The sequence below is a fragment of the Suillus plorans genome, assembly GCF_016647745.1.
Source record: "Suillus plorans strain S12 chromosome Unknown HD556scaffold_4, whole genome shotgun sequence".
Taxonomy (NCBI): domain Eukaryota; kingdom Fungi; phylum Basidiomycota; class Agaricomycetes; order Boletales; family Suillaceae; genus Suillus; species Suillus plorans.
The window spans coordinates 663,862-679,329 of record NW_024537388.1 but is presented as its reverse complement, the minus strand read 5'-3'; the positions used below and the strand labels follow the sequence as shown (position 1 = coordinate 679,329).

Here is a 15,468-nt window from a genome sequence, read left to right as displayed (position 1 = left end):
TGTGCAACCATATCTCCGCTCGAGACATTGCCTGGGTTCTGCATTACCCGTTATATGTATGTACCAGTCCAAAAATGACAGTACGCACTGGTATACGGCAGAGGAGCACGTCTTATTCCCAATGACTGACCGAGCCCATGACAGACGAAGTTCGGACTTTGCCTCTCCGTGCATCTATCTCCGAGTCAGTGCTAGCCAGATAACTGTCCTACTCACACTATCAAAGCACTTCTACCCGCTGGAAGCCTTTGCCATAATACTGAAGCCTCGATCGTTTATATAGTTCTTGACGAGAACACTGGGTCTGAAATTCTCCGAGTCTTCCCCCGAGTCACTAGATATTTTTATACTAACTACACAACTTGCATAAAGCTAACGTCCTTCAGATGAAACTAGCGCGTAATCAGTCGACCAAGAATTAAAGATTTACCACGAAGGAACAAAAAATGTACAGTATGACGTCGAGGGAATATGAAAGGTATATAATGTTCTAGGTGTTTGCCGCCGGCTCCTCTGATCCCGTCTGGGACATACCGATCAGTTGGTGCATATCGCGTACACCGACAACACCACGTATATCCTTAGCTGGATCCAAGGAAATACAAATAGCCTCAGCCAGATGATCCACATGAATTGGCGGAATCGAAAGTAAGTTCGCCAAGGAATTCAGGGAGGAAGGCGTTTTGTCCGTAGCATTGGGAAACACCGACGTGCCTAACCACCGAAGAACCGAGGCGGGCATCGGGATATACGATGGCATTGCATCATGGACCCGTGACGAGAAACCAAATATCGTAGCTGGAATAGTAGTCATTGGTCGGTTATGCGGATGGTATATTATACCTAGTATAACTCGTTATTAAAGATTGAATTGTCAATGCTATGTACTTACTGGGGCGGACATACACCCCCTTGTATTGAGGATGATCTGTGACGATTTCCTCAATTCGCTGCTCGGCCTCCCGTTTCGTTTCGAAATAGCGCGCGGAGACAAGAGGTCGGTTGAAGTCCTCCGCGGAGACGTAGACGAAGGGACGAACACGTGTAAGTCCGGATACGGGCTTACTCGCGACGAATGTTTCACACACACGAACAGCTGACAACGCATGAATACCGCACGTAGTAAAACAAGGCCATTAAGGATCACGCACCTGATTCATAATTGAGGATATCATAAGCGCTCCGTTGACCTTCTGCTGCAGGACCGCCCATGCCCACAAGGTATTTAATAAAGCCCAATAAATCACCATCTTGCATCTTCTGCTTGTACTGCGTGTTGTCTAGAAGTGTACCAACAGTGTGGACAACGGCATCAACACTGGGGAGAATGTCCGCATATGATTCCGGGTTCATGGCGTCAGCCTTCCGCCACTCTACCTGTTTGGGGTTTGAGTGGGCTGATATGGTTGGGAGGGGGGCACGAGGCACGTACCCTTTCCACCCATGCAGGGGCATGGCCTTGTGGAGTTTTGTAAGGTTTTCCGGAAGAGCTGCCGCACCGCGGATGGTAGAATTGTTATACGCTGCAGAAATGACTTACCTTATACTGGTGACCTCCATTCCTCGGGCAAGAGCAATCTTACAAACCGCGGATCCTGCGAGCCATAAATGACTTGGTACGACATAAGGAGTTAGAAGCTCATACCAACGAAACCATTACCACCAACAACCAGAATTTTATGAGCAATAGCTGACATGGTGTGTAGTTTAGAGCTGTATGAGGCACTGATACTTGATATTTATCAACTTGGTTGTAAACGCGTTCGTGCAAAACCTATATATGGAGGTGTTTGCAACTGTTTGGTAAGTATTTCACGGCGCTGGCTAGTTGAATTGGGATGTCCGTGATGACGCAGCTGACCGGCCTGTAGGCTGTGGCTCGTGCCCGAGGGCATGCCCGACCTACTGACATGATATCATAGCACCTGTTCATCGGCCCATCAGTGAACTGATTAGTAGCCCTCCTTTTTAAATCTGTTCACAGCCCTCATCAAGGAGCAATTTTTTTTCTTATGTTTTTTTTGCTTGTAAACAATTATCTTTGCACTGCCATCGGAGTGTTGTCTCGTACCTTGTTGCAACGTAGACCAATTGTAACTAGATCTACAGTGTTATTGAAATGTTGTTACAAAATAGCCACAAATTCAGGGAATGTACCATAATTAAACTGAAGACCCCCCCTCTCCTGGGTATGAACGTTGGCGTTGACGTTGACGGCGGCATGTTGGCACAAGGACTCTAGATCATCGAACAGGAACGTTCTAAACGCTGCGGTGCATACATCTATCTCCATGAGGAACAAATTATAATAGCGAGCGCTAACTTTTTTGGAACGTTGCCACCATCCGGTGTCAAAGATCATCGATATCACCGACAACCTTCGACGATACATCCTAATAATAAGTTGTACGTTACCAAAGTTCAAACGTTCAGCAACCTTGTATAAACCAGGACTTCCCTTTGTTCTTTTAGTACAGCACTCACAATGACATCGATCAAATGATTTAATATCTATGTTATTACGCACTGCGTCGTCTATGTGAATATGACATGACCAAGCATCTGTGACACTACTGTAGCCAGCTATCAACAATGTATGAAACATATTGCATGCCCTGAATATAATAAAAACTCGATAACAAAAGAAATTCATGAGTATACGTGATTCCGAGTGATTGTAAAGCCATATAAACAAGAGCGAACAATGAACATATGTTGCCAGTGGAGGGAATGGGTATTTGATCGTCGGTGTGGAAACCAAGAGCCACCAGGGTAATTGATGTCCTGAACGCCAAGGCCAGCTACCATGCTCCAACGGGACTAGCCCGTCAAACCAAATAACGCATCAATGCGACAAAGAAAGGAATGAAAACAGTGAACAATGGAAGAGGCACACAGTGTCTGCTAAGAGACAACTAATTAAGGAACTTCCAGGTAACTATTAAGGGTCAGGTCAGCCAGGATCATTAAACATAGTGATGAGACAAGACGTACTGGGAAGATCGCCGACGGAGAGGTCGTCTAGAGCTTGGAACGCAGCAACAGAAAGGTCGATGGAGTTCGAGTTCTGACAAGTCGGGCAGTCATCAGCAATCGTAACCACAACAGTGTTGCCGTTGATCTGATTGGTGATTTGGACCTGTTGACCACAAAGAGGGGAAGTATTGCCAGAGTTGCCATAACGAGATTGATCCATAGCGCAGATGTAGTCAGAATCAGAGTGAACTGTTCCACATGCGCCTGCGTTGCCTTCCTGGTAGAAGTAAGTTGCACTATAATGCAAATGTGAGTATTTGAGCAATGGTAAGACAAAGTATATTTACTATCCGCCATAGTTCAGGCTGCTGTCGCTAGAACCAGTCGATGGCGCGGTCGTCGATACTGCCTCAGAGGTGGTAGTCGGAGCAGGTGCAGCGATGGGGGTGTTGCTTGTAGTGGGCAGAGGGGCAGGCTGCACGAAGGTGGAGGATGCAGGAGGAGAAGCTGTTGGAGTTGATGAGGGACCATCATCACAGCCGTCGTCACTCCCACCATTCGATACAGGTTCACCATTGCTGCAGGTGACACCAGAGGGCATCTGGCACTGAGCGGGAAGAGCGCTAGCGCTCTCGCCGGCCTAGATGGACTATGAGCAAGGTCAATCCAAGACATACAACGTAACACCAACCGCGAGGGGGTGGCAGCAGTCAGAAAAGAATTGGGTGTTGTGCTGGGTTTGGCACTGGATCGCGACATATCTACAGTGGTAGGTATCATATGGCTGAGAAACGGTGTCAGGACACAGGGCCATAATTCACAAGGGATAGATTGACAAACCTCAAGAGCTGAGGTGTCCCAGCCTTGAGGGGCAGCCGTGCGAGGAACGACGAGCGCAGATACTGCAGACGTAGCAATGAGGGACAGGACGAGTGTTGCGAATGTGGAGAACATGTTGAATAATGTGGTGTAAATAGGAGAAAAAGAATGCAGATGTGGAGAGAGCGGGGTGAAGACGAGGTGTTCGTGATCAACGAGTGACAGGACACTTGCAAAGGTCCAACTATTTAAGTCAAAAAAAATGGTGTTAGCACGCACGAAAAGCATGAGTCGGATGCGAGGAACCGACGTTATGAAAAAACGAAGGAATGCGTTTACCTGACGGTAATTGAAGGGAGAAAGAAAGTGGTAGGAGGAGAGACACGGTTATTACTTCCGAATAAAGTCTTTCAGACTTTTTATCCCTTGTATGACCGGATTAATGGATTTCATTTCCCACGTCGGCAAAACGTTGTCCTCGATTGCAGTCACATCTTTTTTTTATTGTGCCACAGAAGCCTTGAGCAGGCTTGCTTCAACTTGTAGTGTAACCAACCACGTCCAATGGGTAATGTCATTTTGCTGTAAGATGATCATTTCATTTGTAGAAAATTTTCTATTAGGTCCCCGCAGCAGTGCATGGCTACGCATGTACATGTCCGCTTAAATGTCCACAAATAGGCGTATATGATCGAAAAAGAATAATTCTCACAAAGGGGGGTTATCCCGGCGAATTCCGATGCTCGGTTACTTGTGGCAGTCGTGCACATCCCTTCTTCGTCGGATAGGAACACAGCTAGCTAAAGCGAAATAGCTACACACCAGCAATAGAATCTCTCCAGTCATGAGTGCGTTCCCATTGAAAATTCTCAACTGTCCCCTAACTTGAATTTGTCTAAGGTGAATTCACTGAAAACCCCTTCGCCTCAAGCCATTCGCTTGACACAAATCCATTTGACGACCCATCATCAAAGCAGGTTCCTCAACACGACGCCCGTTTTGAGGATATTAGCAGACGAGAACAAGACTTGGAAAGACGTGAGCGCGAACTGAACCAGAGAGCAGAGCATATTCGTACCCATGGACGCAACAATTGGCCACCGTGTAGGACCCAAACTGCGCATTTCATCGCAACGTATACTCATCCTCCAAACCAGTTTACCCCCTTATTTACCATGCCATTTCCGAAGAGATTCCTGAGGCTTCAAGACCTTTGATCACTCGCCTGTACCAGCTCTGGCTAGTCCTTTTGGCAACCCTGATCTTGAACATGGTAGCTTGTATATCTCTTCTAATTGCTGGTTCAAGCGACGGCGGAAAGGACCTCGGTGGAAGTATAGGGTGAGCAAGGATCTAGTGTGTATTCTCTTCCTCGCTCAATGAAACGCTAGATACATGTTCATCATCGCGCCTTTATCGTTCTTGTTGTGGTATAGGTAAGTCATGGGCATCCATGCCACACCAGGGTCTCAGAAATTTACCCCTCATTAGGCCCATATATAATGGTTATATGAAGGTTAGCGTCATTGCAACATCCTACCAGCATGTTCTCAAATTGACATGACATGCAGGAGCAAGCGCTTTACTACTGTCCGTCAAACTAAAATTTGATCCTCGATCGCGCTAAACCGCATTTCATTTTCACAGACTTCTATTTCTTCTTTGGTGGCTTCCACCTTCTCTTCAGTGTTTACATGTGCGTGTACGCCTCGCAAACCATGACTGTCAAACTGAATGTGGTTTCATTCCGTGCAGGATCATCGGGATTCCCAGTACAGGGTCTGCAGGGCTTATTCAGACAATTCAGATGTACGCGCAAGGCCACTGGGCCGCTGGCATTCTTGGCACGATCGCTACAGTTGGCTGGACAGTGCAAGGATTAGGGAATGCTTTCTATTACCGCCAGGTACGTTGCTCCGTGCAGTCTGCGCAGTAGAGGCGTGACTAGGGCCACTTGCAGATATGGAACCACCATTCAGCTGCCGGACACACCATGGACAAGGTAATTTATTTTGACATACGTGTTCCAGGTTTAGGGTGCTGATGTGGTCCTGCAGGCTAAAGCAGAGTTAGCTTCTCATGGCGCGAAGGCTTATTTCACGCGAGGCTGATATGACGCTTCCTTCTCGAATAGTACTTACTTGGTCATGTGGCGAATTCGTGCATGTACTACTTACCTCTCCGATCACGAACTCTTGTCTAAATCTGAGCTATGATCACTGCACAATGGACGGCCTTGTATGATCGGATCAATGACATAAAACTTGTGGAACACTATTGTGCTAGATGAAACAAGAGAAAATATTCAAGCCTCCACCCTTGCTTCCACCGGTGGATGGTCTGAGTAAGCTGAGTTTGAAAATTGAAGATTGATCTAAAAGCGTCCAGCTTCACTTGTTTTCTACAACCACCACCTTGGTTAGTCTCGTCATCCATGTTTCCGAGTGTCGCGTGCTAACTGGTTTCAATAGCCTAAAAGACCAAAAAATTTCATAAAAAAGACTTTAGAAAAAAAAGCGGTTGCCTTGTTGCCTCCTGTGTACGTTCGTCTCTTCTTATCATCTCCGTTCATCTTGTTTATCAATCTACATCTTATGTCCGTGCAGTCGCAGAAAAAGTCCTCAAAGCAGTAACGACCCCAAAATCCAGAAAACCAAATATGTCTTCATCTTCCGTTCCCGAGACCGTTCCGATGGTCCAACCCGAACCTGCACCTGCTGGCCCAGCTCCAACTCCATCTTACAACCCTCAGACTTCGGTCACGTCCTCTCCTTCGGCTTCGCTTTACGTCGGCGAACTTGACCCTACCGTCACGGAAGCCATGCTGTTTGAGATCTTCAATATGATCGGTCCGGTTGCAAGGTGCGTGTTTTAGTCGCCTGGTTCCATTAGGTTCTGAAGTGTCGTGGCATTCCAGCATCCGTGTCTGCCGCGACGCTGTGACGCGTCGCTCCCTCGGATACGCGTACGTCAATTATCTAAACACCAGTGATGGTACGTCGATTACAGTAGACTCATTCTCAGATTGGTTTTCTAATCTAATCTTCCCAGGTGAGCGTGCTCTCGAGCAGCTCAACTACTCGCTTATTAAGAATCGTGCATGGTAAGTGGCCAACACGTCACCAAGGCACAGAGTTATTATTCACACTTTTATGAAAGCCGTATCATGTGGTCCCAGCGTGATCCTGCCTTGCGCAAAACTGGTCAAGGCAACATCTTCATCAAGAACCTTGACGAGGCTATCGATAACAAAGTAAGCTTTTGCGCAGATATTACACTCTCGGCATCTTACAGGTCATTCCAGGCTCTTCATGATACGTTTGCTGCCTTCGGCAACGTTTTGTCGTGCAAGGTTGCCACTGACGAGCAGGGTCGCTCGAAGGGCTATGGTTTTGTTCATTACGAGACGGCAGAAGCTGCCGATAGTGCCATCAAGGCTGTCAACGGCATGCTCTTGAACGACAAGAAGGTGTACGTCGGTCACCATATCTCTCGCAAGGTTTGCGTCGATTGTCAGAATGCGTGGTCTCATACTTAGCTCCTCCCCTATTTTCATAGGAACGTCAATCCAAGCTCGACGAGATGAAGGCCCAATTCACCAATTTATATATTAAGAACCTTGACCTCGAAGTCACCCAAGAGGAGTTCGAGGAGCTCTTCAACCGATATGGTAATGTGACTTCCGCAATCATCCAGGTCGATGATGAGGGCAAGAGCAAGGGTTTCGGCTTCGTCAATTATGAGTCGCACGATGAGGCCCAGAGAGCTGTTGACAACCTTCACGACACGGAGATCAACGGCAAGAAGCTCTTCGTCTCCCGTGCCCAGAAGAAGGCTGAGCGCGAGGAGGAATTGCGCAGGTCATATGAGCAGGCGAAGATGGAGAAGCTCAGCAAGTATGCGGGTGTCAACCTTTACATCAAGAACCTGGAGGATGACGTTGATGATGAGAAGCTCCGAGCCGAGTTCGAACCTTTTGGTACCATCACTAGTTGCAAGGTCATGCGCGACGAGAAGAACACCTCAAAGGGCTTTGGATTTGTATGCTTTTCATCCCCCGACGAAGCTACCAAGGCAGTTGCAGAGATGAACAACAAGATGATTGGCTCAAAGCCATTGTACGTCTCTCTCGCTCAACGCCGCGAGGTTCGCAGGCAGCAACTGGAAAGCCAGATTGCTCAGCGGAACCAGATCCGTATGCAACAGGCTGCGGCTGCTGGAATGCCAGGGCCTGCTTACATGGGTGCTCCCCTCTACTACCCTGGTCCTGGCGGTTTCCCTCCTCAGAGCCGCAACATGATGGGTTACGGCCAACCTGGTATGATGCCTCCACGTCCCCGCTACCCTCCCAGCAACGGCCAAGCCCCCACCGGTATGCCCATGCCTGCTTATGGCGCACCTCCTCAGTTTGGTATGCCTGGGTATTCTCGTGGAGGCCCTCGTCCTCCCGTTGCCCGTGGACCTGGTTCTTCCCCCACCAATCCTAATGTACCCCTGCCGCGCGTCAACGGCCCCCCGGCCAATGGTGCTGTTCCTCGCCCCGGTCCTCCCCAAGGCGGTGCGCCTCCATCTCGTCCTCCTGGTGGTGCTCCTGTTCCTGGTGCTCGCAGCCAGCAGCAGTACAAGCTCAATCCTCAGACCCGCAATGCTGTTGCCGCCCCGGTTCCAGCTACCTCTCCCCCTGCGAGCGCGGCTCACCCGCAGGCTGACGCCATCCAGGCTGCCATGGCTAATGCATCTCCTATGGAACAGAAGCAGATGCTCGGCGAGATCATTTACATGAATATCCTGACGTAAGTTATCGCTGATTTAATTGCCCATTGTTATTGATATCGCTTATCGTAGTTCCCAACCTGAGTTGGCTGGCAAGATTACTGGCATGTTGCTCGAGATGGACAACGCAGAACTCTTCCACCTCCTTCAGTCCACTGATGCTATGGCTGCCAAGGTCAACGAGGCTCTCGCTGTACTCCACGATTTCGCAAAGGAAGAAGCTTGATCACCGGAGAAGCATGAGGTGTAGCTTGGGGCGGGGTCATTCGGCGGTTTTGTTGTTTCAAGATATTGTTTTCTGGAGCAGATTCTCAGCTCGTCCTTTCGTTTCGTTTACACGCTGTGTGGCATGTTTATCATCTGCGACTGCTGCCTCCTCGTCATCGCTTTTTCTCTATGTCATAGGTATAGGTGGTGGTCAATCCTTTGTGTACTTAAATAAAGGAACAGAGGTGATATGCTTGTATTGTCTGCATGTGTGATTTCTCCTGCCTTCGAATGCTCGTCACGTATTCATCGTGCCAATCATTAACATGAAAAAGTAGGATACATGAAGAGCTATGGTACTTTTCCAACGCCCGGACAGCAAGCAACATATGATAAAAAAGTATGAAAACGAGTCAAGGATGTTTTGCCTTCTTGACTGCGTGGACAATATGGAGGCGCGAGGAAGCTCGAACAAGCGGGTAATACAGATCCTGATGAGCTTCCTCGATCAATTTCTTTGCTTCCCAATCCCGCATCCCAGAAGATAAGAAAAGAGGCTTCATCGCAGGAAGCATGATGTCATAGTTCATCCACGCTAGCTGACCGATACTGAGAGCAACGGGATCTGTAAAGTACAAATGGATAAGCTTGAAGAGGCTTTGGCATTGCGGTTATTTGATACCCTTTGGCCAGAACCCTATTGGGATGTTTCCTTCCTGCGAGACAATCCTTTCGAACTCCCCAGTCGATGCAACGAGATTGGAGAGCTCCGGAGGAATATTAACGTCGATGCCTTTGTCACGCAGGCACCTCCTATAGGTCTCCCACAGTGTGAACCAGCCACGCATTCCAGACGGCTGTCCGGAGCGGATGAAATGTGATGCGGATTTCTCATCCGCGATTGGTTCAGTATCGGGTTCAATCAGTATGACGAGTCCACCTGGACGAAGCATCCGTGCGATTTCATGGAGAAATCGAGGATAATTTTCTATCTGTGATTCGTCAGTAGGGGAATCCAAACCACCGGTATGGTATTTCTTACTCCCGTGTGCATGAACCTTGCGTGGATAACATCGAAGTGCTCGCTGGGGTAAGGCAGGTAGAACTGATCCAGATCACAGAGCTCAAACCTAGTTTCGTATTAATGACAAAGTACTACTGAGAGGGGAAAACTTACGTGCAGTTGGCAGGCACTTCACTGGAAAAACAATGTTAGCGACATCCCGCGATGATATGATAAGGAGTCTAAATTACCGTGGTTGAACGGGAGCGAGGTCGACACCTATGACTTCCGCTGAAGGAAATTCGTCTGCAATGTCGATAGCCCTGTAAGGTAGTTATAGATACCTGTCACCAACTCGTCACGAAATTCCCAGAACACTCACCAGAAACCGCCTCCCGTGCCCAAGTCAAGAATACGGCAACGCTCCTGTGCCTCTTTTGGTTTTAGTATGTCAGCAATGGGCCCAACGTAGTTCTTTCCATTGAAGAGAAATTGTATCGTCTTGTGCTGAAGTTCTGATCGCTGGAAACAGGAACAAGTTCATCACACAAGGAAGGGAGATTGCATAGGGAAACCATCTAACCCTGACTTCTTCCTCGTCTGCAGGTAGCATATACCTGGAACTGAGGGCATTGAATCTCCTGCCATGGATTTGACAAAAGAATTCGGAGTCATCCTCGCCAACATAGGTAAGTTGGTTGAGAGGGAAGATTATAGGATAGTTGAGACGCATGAGCGAGCGCTAGTGGACTGAATTCAAGGAAGTGACATGGTGCTGTGAAAGGAGTATTCCCAAGTCTTATATCTCAGTTGAAAAGGATAACGAGAAGATGATATCCATGTGCGGACAACGATGTGATTCTCGCGAAAAGGTGCGGGTATACCGCGGAACTTGAATAAGGATTTGAAATAGCGCAATCCTAATCCTATTAGCTCAGGTTTCTTCATTTGAGCCGAGCTGTCATAAATCTGGAGATGTGAATGTGATGCCAAACTCATGAACTTTATCGTATTGGCTTGATGTCATGCACAAATACGGTACGCGTGGAATCCCCATGCCACCCACGGTTACTGCTAGCACTCACAAGGAAACGACCACCCGGATCTACAACTTTAGAACAGTCAGTTGACAGGGCACGTATATGTATGTATTCAATAGGATAGCACGTACGCATCTGAGAAACATAGCCCCCGTGATGACCTGGAATTATCTTGAATTGGACTCCACCCCTTGATTTCATACTTCCATCCACTTCACCTGCCTCTACGGCATTCCACAAACGGATATTGTCTGTCGATGCACTGGTACGCGGGGCCTCAACTTCTCATCCCTGTCAACGTCACGAGTGAACTCACCATGCGATGTGGCGGCCATCAGGGAAGGGCACCACACAAGAGACAACACCCGAACTCGGTGGATTGCGAAGACTCTTCAGTAGTCTTGGTGTGCAATTCGGCCCAGAGTAACCGAGCAGTCGGATATCCCAAACATCAACTGTTCCATTTCGGCGCCCAGCGTAAATATGCGATCCGTCCGTGGACCAACAAGCCTAGAGACCGCGTTAATAACGCAATACAGCAAGTATGCGAATACGTACAGAAACACACCATGGTGGAGTTTTTTCACTCATCCAAAGTCTTCCTACACCTGTTCCTGGGGAATTGACTCTTTTGTCCCAAAGCATGATTTGTCCGTCGATTGCAGCAATCATTAAAATATCTGGAGAAAATGTTGCACTATTGGAAGCATTTAGCAAAGGTGGAGCATTTTTTGGAGGCGCAACAGAGCTTTGAGGCGATCGTAATACCTGCTGCTGGCCAGAGTGAGGTGACACCTCAGGAACGGCCAGGTTCGACTTGTTGTCCGCAGCCGAGCCGTCCCTTTGTGGAACCTGAGAACGTAACGCCCCGAATTCGTCAGAAGGCGGATTCTCGTTGTCAAATTCACCATCAGCATCCGGTTCACCATCAAATAGGGGATCAAAAGATGCGTCAGATTTAGCATCTGCGTCTTGCATTTTGTGACTTGAAAGAGGATCAATAGAAACGCTTGGTGATTGCTTGAATTGAGCGTCAGTGGTAGCGATCGGTGGCTCCGCGTTGGCGGCCCTGGAAATATCATTCTCCCTGATAGGTTGCGATACCGAGTAGGAACCATAGCTTCCCGCGGAGGATACAGGGTCGGAATAGTATGGGGAACCAAGCGGTCGAACAGCAATAGCAACAAGCTGCGCGCCGTGGGCAGTGAACCTTCGGATACCTTGCCCGGTATTCAAATCCCATTGCTGAATATTCTCAATCAAGTAATCACTTGCACCATCAGAGGGGTATAACCTACAGTAGCTTCACCATCCCATCCCGCGCTGAAGAAGCCTTTCTCGTCATGATCAATGGAAAGAGCTGATATAGGTCCTCGGTGTCCGTTCGCCAGGACATGAACCAAACGGCCCGGATCATGTCGTACTGTAAAGAGATTGATGTGGCCACGCTGCGGAAGTTACCAATTCAGTGTTGTCGGAAAAATTATGCTGTTTAGAAAGCATACGTTAGCGCCTCCTAGAGCCCAAATTGCGTCGGAATGCATCGCTAGACTATAAACGGGACATGGAGAAGAATGACCCATCGGAGGGTACCCCGATTGAGGAACAAAATCTGGGTTTTCCCACCAAGATCGTATCTGACCGGCTTTCATATTTCCCTCGACGACGTTGCAGTGGTGTCTCTGCGGTGCTGTTAGTGTGGTCTTGCCATTTACGGTGGCGAATATATCGTAGTCACGAATAAATCCGTCATCCGAACCAGTAAGGAGGTGTGTCATGCAGAAGGACGAAGCAAGTGCATGTGTAGGCACCGGGTGGGGTATGGCACCTATTGCTTCCACTGTGAAAGTTCGCGGTTGTAGTTCGCTGTGAGATCGGCGAAACGCTAGTGCCTTCTTTCGAACACTTGCAGGGGATGGTGATCGCTGGTGAATTTGAGGTATTACTGGTAGTTTGTCACAAGTATAAGCAATATGATACGGTAGATCCGGAACTTGGAAGTCCTACGTACCTTTGGGCGGTTCAGGGGTTGGTGGTTTGGGTGAAACCGAAGCTGATTTACTGACATCTGGTCGGACAACGGCGACAGACGACGAAGAGGTTCCACCTAGATGGACCTCAGCAGGAGGCTCTGACTCGTCTTCGTCGTCTTCGTCATCTTCTGAGTCGTCCGAAGGGGAGTCCTGCAGTGTGCACACAAAATGTGAAAAGCTACCGGGAATGTAATTAGGGTGAATTGCTATCTACCTCGTCCGCTTCTGTTGCCTCATCTACGCCGTTGTCCAAAGCACCCAGAAGATCCTCGTCGATATCGTTCTCTTCTTCAGCATCGCCATCCGTGGTTCTTGTATCGAATTCGAGGTCATCGATAGTTTCTCCTTCAGAGTCGCTGTGAGCCATGTTATGATTAAGATTCCCACGTGGCGGCAACTTCGCGATCATACCGTTCCTCAGCTGCTACTGTCATGGTTCTCGCTGACCTCGGCCGTAAACTCAATGCTGCCCTGTCATCGCTCAATAGAGCGCCTGTTGTTGACGAGAAGGCACGTTTGCTCCAGATTTACAAATACATCCACTTACCGTACTGCCGCACAGGTACTAGATGCAACGCTCAAGGAGATCACAGCTGCACTATTAGAATCGGATGTGAATGTCAAACTAGTTGCGTCTCTACGACAGAAAGTCAAGGTAAAGGTAAAGGCAGCTCTGGATGGCTCAGAGAAGTCAAAAGATTCTAGCCGGAAGAATCTCATACAGAAGGTCCGCACGCTTGTCGAATATTATACCGGTGTTGATGCCGCTTGTCACCCAGGCCGTCTTTGATGAGCTAGTTCACTTGGTCGATCCAGGTGTCGAGCCATACAAACCAAAGAAAGGCCAACCGAATGTTATTATGGCCGTGGGTCTTCAGGTAAGCACCTCTTCCAACATACAGCTATCCTTTCGCCTATTTACAATAATTTTAAGGGAAACGGGAAGACCACCACATGTACAAAACTGGCTGTTTACTATCAGAAACGTGGTTTCAAGTCATCTATCGTCTGTGCGGACACTTTCCGCGCGGGTGCTTTTGATCAGACCAGACAGTCTGCAACCAAGGCCAAGGTAGCCTACTTTGGTTCATACACTGAAACAGATCCAGTCGCCATTGCAGCTCAAGGTGTTGCGAAATTCAAAAAAGAGAGATTTGAAGTGATCATCGTCGACACATCTGGTCGTCACAAGCAAGAATCTGAACTATTCCAAGAAATGGTACAAATCGGAGAAGCCGTCAAGCCCAACATGACTGTAATGATCCTCGATGCCAGCATAGGTAATTCCGCACTGCTCCAATCGCAACGGCCACTAAATCATGGCTTAGGCCAGGCCGCTGAGGCACAGAGCCGAGCATTTAAGGAGAGCGCTGATTTTGGTGCCATCATTGTCACCAAAATGGACGGCCATGCGAAGGGTGGAGGTGCCATCTCAGCGTATGATCATGTTCAATAACTGTTGAGATTCCTGACTTCTGACATATCTCAGTGTCGCCGCGACAAAGACCCCGATCATTTTCCTTGGGGTTGGGGAACATCTACATGATCTAGATCGATTTTCGCCTCAGCCATTCATATCTAAACTTCTTGGATTGGGCGACATGCAGGGCCTCATGGAGCATATGCAAGATCTCGCCACTCAAAACCCCGATAAACAGAAGGAGATGGCAAAAAAACTCGAGGAAGGCAAACTCAGCATAAGGGACTGGAGGGAGCAAATACAAAACGTGATGAATATGTAAGTTATTTTGTTAAGGTTCACTTCGTAATCATAAACTTTGCTCCAGGGGACCAATAAGCAAGATCGCCTCCATGATACCGGGCCTTCCCCAGGAATTACTTCAAGGTTCAGACGAAGAAGGTTCAATGCGAATGAAGCGCATGATCTATATTACTGACAGCATGTCATCGGCCGAGCTTGATTCGGACGGTTCGTTATTTATGGAAATGGGGAAGGACGGTAAACCGGTAGGACTCACATGGAGAGTCACGCGTGTGGCAAAAGGGAGCGGCACGAGTGTGCGGGAAGTCGAAGAATTGCTTTGTCAGTACAGGATGATGGCTAACATGGCCAAGCAAGCGGGTGGGAAGAATGGATGGTACGCCGGATCTGATCTTCGGTTGAAAAGTGATTGGCTAAATAACAACCGCAGGTTACAAGCGATGCAAAAGATGCAAAGCGCAGCAGGGGGGCGTGGGCGTGGAGCCAACGGCATGCCTACCCCTGCACAGATTCAAGCGATGCAAGTGAGTAGACGATTTGTCATTATAGCGGGGTTTAACCCTTCCCTTCTAGCGCGCAATGCCTCCAGGGATGCTGCAACAAATGCAACGACAATTAAGGAGCGGTGGTGGTATGCAGGAAATGATGAAAGCCATGATGCAGGGTCAAGGAGGTGACCAATTTGATATGGAAGAGATGCAAAGTCAGTCCTTTTTTCTGATTGATTATCATATGCTAATCTGTCGATCATCGCCCCAGGGATGATGGGACAGATGAACAATGGTCTCGGCGGGCTTGGAGGGTTGCCTGGCATTGGAGGTGGCATGCCAAACCTTGGGGATATGTTTAAAATGATGGGTATGGGCGGCAACGCTGGACGATGAATTCTCAAAT

The 15,468-nt window shown here is 48.4% G+C and overlaps 7 protein-coding genes across 7 annotated transcripts; 3 read left to right on the top strand and 4 right to left on the bottom strand.

Annotated features, from left to right (window-relative positions):
• Nucleotides 1-386: 386 nt before the first annotated feature.
• HD556DRAFT_609015 (mitochondrial protein) lies at nucleotides 387-1,854 on the bottom strand. The gene is made up of 6 exons (XM_041311077.1): nucleotides 1,646-1,854; nucleotides 1,541-1,595; nucleotides 1,433-1,490; nucleotides 1,152-1,377; nucleotides 893-1,096; nucleotides 387-843 (listed from the first exon to the last, which is right to left on the bottom strand). Exons 1-6 carry the CDS (start codon nucleotides 1,695-1,697, stop codon nucleotides 491-493), a joined length of 948 nt encoding a protein of 315 aa, XP_041166139.1. The 5' UTR covers nucleotides 1,698-1,854; the 3' UTR covers nucleotides 387-490.
• A 631-nt stretch (nucleotides 1,855-2,485) lies between these two features.
• HD556DRAFT_1330311 (plant expansin) lies at nucleotides 2,486-4,256 on the bottom strand. The gene is made up of 6 exons (XM_041301718.1): nucleotides 4,135-4,256; nucleotides 3,817-4,039; nucleotides 3,668-3,760; nucleotides 3,324-3,616; nucleotides 2,995-3,272; nucleotides 2,486-2,938 (listed from the first exon to the last, which is right to left on the bottom strand). The coding sequence occupies exons 2-6, from the start codon at nucleotides 3,928-3,930 to the stop codon at nucleotides 2,916-2,918; spliced, it is 801 nt and encodes a 266-aa protein (XP_041166138.1). The 5' UTR covers nucleotides 3,931-4,039; nucleotides 4,135-4,256; the 3' UTR covers nucleotides 2,486-2,915.
• Nucleotides 4,257-4,521: 265 nt separating this feature from the next.
• HD556DRAFT_1330306 (scamp family-domain-containing protein) lies at nucleotides 4,522-6,149 on the top strand. Its single transcript, XM_041301717.1, has 10 exons — nucleotides 4,522-4,643; nucleotides 4,696-4,899; nucleotides 4,953-5,136; nucleotides 5,187-5,231; nucleotides 5,287-5,311; nucleotides 5,367-5,385; nucleotides 5,443-5,491; nucleotides 5,551-5,701; nucleotides 5,756-5,797; nucleotides 5,853-6,149. The coding sequence occupies exons 1-10, from the start codon at nucleotides 4,640-4,642 to the stop codon at nucleotides 5,904-5,906; spliced, it is 777 nt and encodes a 258-aa protein (XP_041166137.1). The 5' UTR covers nucleotides 4,522-4,639; the 3' UTR covers nucleotides 5,907-6,149.
• Nucleotides 6,150-6,266: 117 nt separating this feature from the next.
• HD556DRAFT_1330302 (uncharacterized protein) lies at nucleotides 6,267-9,034 on the top strand. Its single transcript, XM_041301716.1, has 8 exons — nucleotides 6,267-6,334; nucleotides 6,402-6,657; nucleotides 6,713-6,789; nucleotides 6,847-6,898; nucleotides 6,955-7,048; nucleotides 7,100-7,294; nucleotides 7,354-8,588; nucleotides 8,641-9,034. Exons 2-8 carry the CDS (start codon nucleotides 6,455-6,457, stop codon nucleotides 8,792-8,794), a joined length of 2,010 nt encoding a protein of 669 aa, XP_041166136.1. The 5' UTR covers nucleotides 6,267-6,334; nucleotides 6,402-6,454; the 3' UTR covers nucleotides 8,795-9,034.
• On the bottom strand, nucleotides 9,029-10,650 carry HD556DRAFT_1330296 (S-adenosyl-L-methionine-dependent methyltransferase). The gene is made up of 7 exons (XM_041301715.1): nucleotides 10,362-10,650; nucleotides 10,161-10,300; nucleotides 10,030-10,101; nucleotides 9,953-9,973; nucleotides 9,818-9,905; nucleotides 9,458-9,767; nucleotides 9,029-9,400 (listed from the first exon to the last, which is right to left on the bottom strand). Exons 1-7 carry the CDS (start codon nucleotides 10,509-10,511, stop codon nucleotides 9,189-9,191), a joined length of 993 nt encoding a protein of 330 aa, XP_041166135.1. The 5' UTR covers nucleotides 10,512-10,650; the 3' UTR covers nucleotides 9,029-9,188.
• Nucleotides 10,622-13,242, bottom strand: HD556DRAFT_1330290 (WD40 repeat-like protein). The gene is made up of 8 exons (XM_041301714.1): nucleotides 13,066-13,242; nucleotides 12,830-13,001; nucleotides 12,324-12,763; nucleotides 12,117-12,266; nucleotides 11,377-12,063; nucleotides 11,135-11,328; nucleotides 10,950-11,080; nucleotides 10,622-10,889 (listed from the first exon to the last, which is right to left on the bottom strand). The coding sequence occupies exons 1-8, from the start codon at nucleotides 13,216-13,218 to the stop codon at nucleotides 10,783-10,785; spliced, it is 2,034 nt and encodes a 677-aa protein (XP_041166134.1). The 5' UTR covers nucleotides 13,219-13,242; the 3' UTR covers nucleotides 10,622-10,782.
• Nucleotides 13,243-13,283: 41 nt separating this feature from the next.
• On the top strand, nucleotides 13,284-15,458 carry HD556DRAFT_1429380 (SRP54-type protein; the record flags this gene model as incomplete). Its single annotated transcript, XM_041304804.1, has 10 exons — nucleotides 13,284-13,361; nucleotides 13,414-13,578; nucleotides 13,631-13,729; nucleotides 13,786-14,131; nucleotides 14,180-14,288; nucleotides 14,341-14,589; nucleotides 14,639-14,950; nucleotides 15,005-15,098; nucleotides 15,148-15,277; nucleotides 15,334-15,458. 10 exons carry the CDS (start codon nucleotides 13,284-13,286, stop codon nucleotides 15,456-15,458), a joined length of 1,707 nt encoding a protein of 568 aa, XP_041166133.1.
• Nucleotides 15,459-15,468: the final 10 nt, after the last annotated feature.